Raw genomic sequence first — 3,908 nt, 5'->3', positions numbered from 1 at the left:
GCAAAAATATGCAAAATATGCAAACATATGTAAAATATGCAAAATATGCAAAAATATGCAAAATATATGTAAAATATGCATATTTTTGCATATTTTGCATATCGACAATGCATATTTTGTATATTTTTTGCATATATTTATCGCATATCGACCTAGCATACCGTGCATATTTTTTGCATATTTTGCATATTTTTGCATATTTTGCATATTTTTTGCATATTTTGCATATTTTTTGCATATTTTGCATATTTTTTGCATATTTTGCATATTTTTTGCATATTTTGCATATATTTTGCATATTTTTTGCATATTTTTGACATGACCTCAAATATTGATCAATTAAAGCATGAAACGCCTAAATACAAAATTTGAGTCCAATCGGATAAAGCATAAAAAATATGCAAAAATCCGAGGTCTAGTAATAACATTGATGTTACTTAACATGGATGGTATTTTTATATGGAGGGTATATGAAAGCATAGACCTATATTGAAAAAAAATCCGCAAAGATTTTATTTTTCCTTCAAAAACCAGGAATACCAAATACCAGCATTTTCTGTCAGAAAATATGGCTGTAACCTTTAATATACTAAAAACAAGTGAACGGAGCAATATTGTCGAACAGACCTGACCATATGATACCTTACACAACTACCACTGAACTCTAAATATCTGCGAAGCCTGGACAATATTCTGCGATTTTTGCATCGTCTCGACTTACCGTGGCATCTTTTCTGGATCATATTTTTCCAAAAGTTTTGGACATACATATTTCAAACCCTCGGCTTATTATAGTGTTCTCTAGAGCGACCGGAAATCCAGACAAATTTTTTTCGGTCCATTTCTTCCCCCAAATAGCGTATTATCATCAGCGAAAATGATATACGTCATACTAGACAATAACCGGAACTTCATGTAAAATTTCGAAGCGATCCGCTTTCGATCCATTTCCGCCATCTAGTGTGAAAATGGTAATACCAAACAATATCAGAACAGGTAAACCCCTGCAAATATTTACTTAGAAGTCAAATTGGTATCAATTTAAAGGTTAACCACTCCTCTTGGATATATTAGGTTGTCCCATAAGTTTCTTCAGCGTAATATTTATGAATAAGTCTGACTGGTCATGCTTATATAAACATGTAGGCTTATGTCTTAGTCGTTTATGGCATCGGTTTCAGTCGTCACAGAGCTCACAGAGTTTACAAATTGCATTGGACAGACGGACGGACACGCGAGTCTAGATCGACTCTGCTAGTCGAAATATGACGAATGGTATACACAAAGCCCTTACAACAATGTTATGTAGGGTATAATAAAGCGAGACTTTGAAGTTGCATCATTTTTAACTTTTCTGCCAGGAGAACCAAATTACAGCATCTTTGGTTTGTAAATGCTCCTTAAGCCCTTAAAACATGCCCTATTTTACACACCAAACTTCCTAGGAAATATAGAAATGTGTGAGAACAATTTCAAAGATCAGTCTTCAAAATTGCGATCTGTACCGTGATTTCAAAATAATGACGAATATGGCGAAACCAATATTTAACTTGAATTTGATCCAAAAAGTATACACCTCACAGGGTCTACAATGAAAATTTCGAGGTATTGTAAAATGAATAAAAAGAGAAAATATCCTGCATCTTATGGTGGTGGCTTTCAACATACCCTTCAACAATAACAAAATATAATTTCCAAATTTTATGACCCCCGCCCCAGATTTTCTCATCAACATCTATAGTAGAAAAAATATATAAATATGCATAAATTTCAAATATAAAAAATAAGCTAATTCTCTAATAAAAACATATCTTTCACATTCAAAACATCCCTTACCTACGCCTCTGCCTTTAAACAATTATTGAGCTATGTGCCGGTGCTGAGTGTCCATAACTATATTTTAGCAAATATTTATGAATTGTGTAATAATCTTGTTTTTGGGTACATATTACTGGTATTATCGGTGCTGCTGTAGTTGTTGTCGTTGTTGCTACTCTTGTTGGTCGATGTGAGAGAGATGCGATATTACTGGCCTAAAGAAAATCCAGTCTTCTGCAGAAAAAAACAAACACACACAAAATTCCAACCGCTACACATGCCATATTTTCGAGATAATTGTGCGCGCATGCCCATTATGGTGGATTTGCCCCACTGACTGACTGACAGATAAATACAATTTTGGATTTAACAACCGTTCGCGCACATTATACAAGTTTATACAGAGCTATGTAACGGAATATGTTAGCGAAAGCTTTTACATGAAAGCTCATTAACATTCCAGCGGTTATTATTACATTGTTGTAGCAGGTTTAGACGATGTAACGTGGTTAAGAGTGTGTTTAAGTGTTGGTTTGGTCAAAGGGTTGGCTATCTGTGGAGAGGTACCTGAAGAACTTGCCCTATAGATTCCATCTTCGAATTTGAAGCCGGTTTGGTAAAATATTACGATGTGCAAGCAATGAATTTAATCGGTTATTCAATTCGCTTCAAATTAAATTTTCGTGTTTGTAAAATGTTGACCCTTTGCGGGAGAGGTATACCAAGGTGTGGGCCTATGGGTCCCATCTTCGGACTTCATGGGAGAGTTCAAATTGGACATTCTACGCACTTAATATTGGATTTATAAAAATTGAAAATGTTGACCCTTTGTGGGGGCAGTGAACCGATGAGTCATATCTTTCAACAATATACAGGCTTAAAATCGAATAGCCCGTACGCATGATATTACAAAATTAATTTACAGCAACATTTTGAAAAAACTGTGTGGGAAAAACAGCCCAAATGTTCAGGACATTCTATTATAAAAATGAAAGTTCATTTTGACAATTACAATATTTAAAAAAAAATAATCCCTACATGTTTCGTATACAAAAACTAATGATGGAAGAATACGAAGAGATCTACGAACCTGTTATTGTGGAGAATCCTTTTACCCAGGTGACAGAAGATGGCATCGGTTTGAGGCAATTTCATATTGGTAAGTGATAAGTCAAAGGAATATAAATGCACATATAAACATACATACATACATAGAAATAAATAATACCACTCCTCAGGTTTGACACGTTCCAAACTGCTCTTCGGTTGTGATGATTTTGATAAAAGCGATTTGCAAAAAGTCCATGGCACCACTAAAGATCCGGAAATTGAAACATTTGAATTGGTCAGTATGCTGCCATTACAATTCGTCAAATTGAATTTCTTTCGCAAACAAAAACGAGAGCTCATGCGAATTATCGTCTGTGATGAAGAGGAAGCGCAGCCAATGTTCTTTGAATTTGGTGGACATTTATATAAAAATGTGGGTGTGTGTGTTGTGTGTAAAGAAGCAATTGGAATCTGAATATTTACATTTTGTTTCTAAATTCCAGTTGTTTTGGAATACATGGCGTGAGCGAATATCTACAATACGTTTGTCACATCCCAATTTAATGCATATAAATGGTTCATCACCGTTTTCTAGCACCGATGTTCTTGCAGAAGAGGAACTATGTCATGCCTTGGTTCATACGCGTTCGATGTATTCTCTGGGTGGAGATGGTTCAATGAGTTTATGTCCAAGTAGTTTTTAGCTTCAAAAGGAACCAATATTTAAAGAAATGTATAAATATATTTATGCATTTGTCAATAGAATTCTTTAAGAAATGTGGCTTTTATTGGATGGTCTCTATACAGCCCAAATTGCCCAAATGGGCTTTATAAAGACCGATGGTCTATACACAGCAAAAATGGGCTTTATAAAGACCAATGGTCTCTATACAGCCCAAATGAGCTATATACAACCCAATGGTCTCTATATAGCCCACAGGGGCTTTATAAAGACCAATGGACTCTATACAGCCACAGGGGCTTTATAAAGACCAATGGTCTCTTTACAGCCCACAGGGGCATTATAAAGACCAATGGTC

At 35.0% G+C, this 3,908-nt stretch overlaps 1 protein-coding gene across 1 annotated transcript; it reads left to right on the top strand.

Moving 5' to 3' along the window:
• Positions 1-2,853: 2,853 nt before the first annotated feature.
• LOC133336668 (uncharacterized) lies at positions 2,854-3,561 on the top strand (the record flags this gene model as incomplete). Its single annotated transcript, XM_061544948.1, has 3 exons — positions 2,854-2,977; positions 3,057-3,301; positions 3,372-3,561. Coding segments are annotated over exons 1-3 (556 nt in total), but the record flags the coding sequence as incomplete, so codon positions are not given.
• Between the last annotated feature and the right edge of the window lie 347 nt (positions 3,562-3,908).

Source organism: Musca vetustissima, unplaced genomic scaffold (assembly GCF_032173495.1).
Source record: "Musca vetustissima isolate MV318-11 ecotype Yass unplaced genomic scaffold, APGP_CSIRO_Mvet_v1 utg32735, whole genome shotgun sequence".
Lineage (NCBI taxonomy): Eukaryota > Metazoa > Arthropoda > Insecta > Diptera > Muscidae > Musca > Musca vetustissima.
This window is presented reverse-complemented; position numbering and strand designations above follow the sequence as displayed.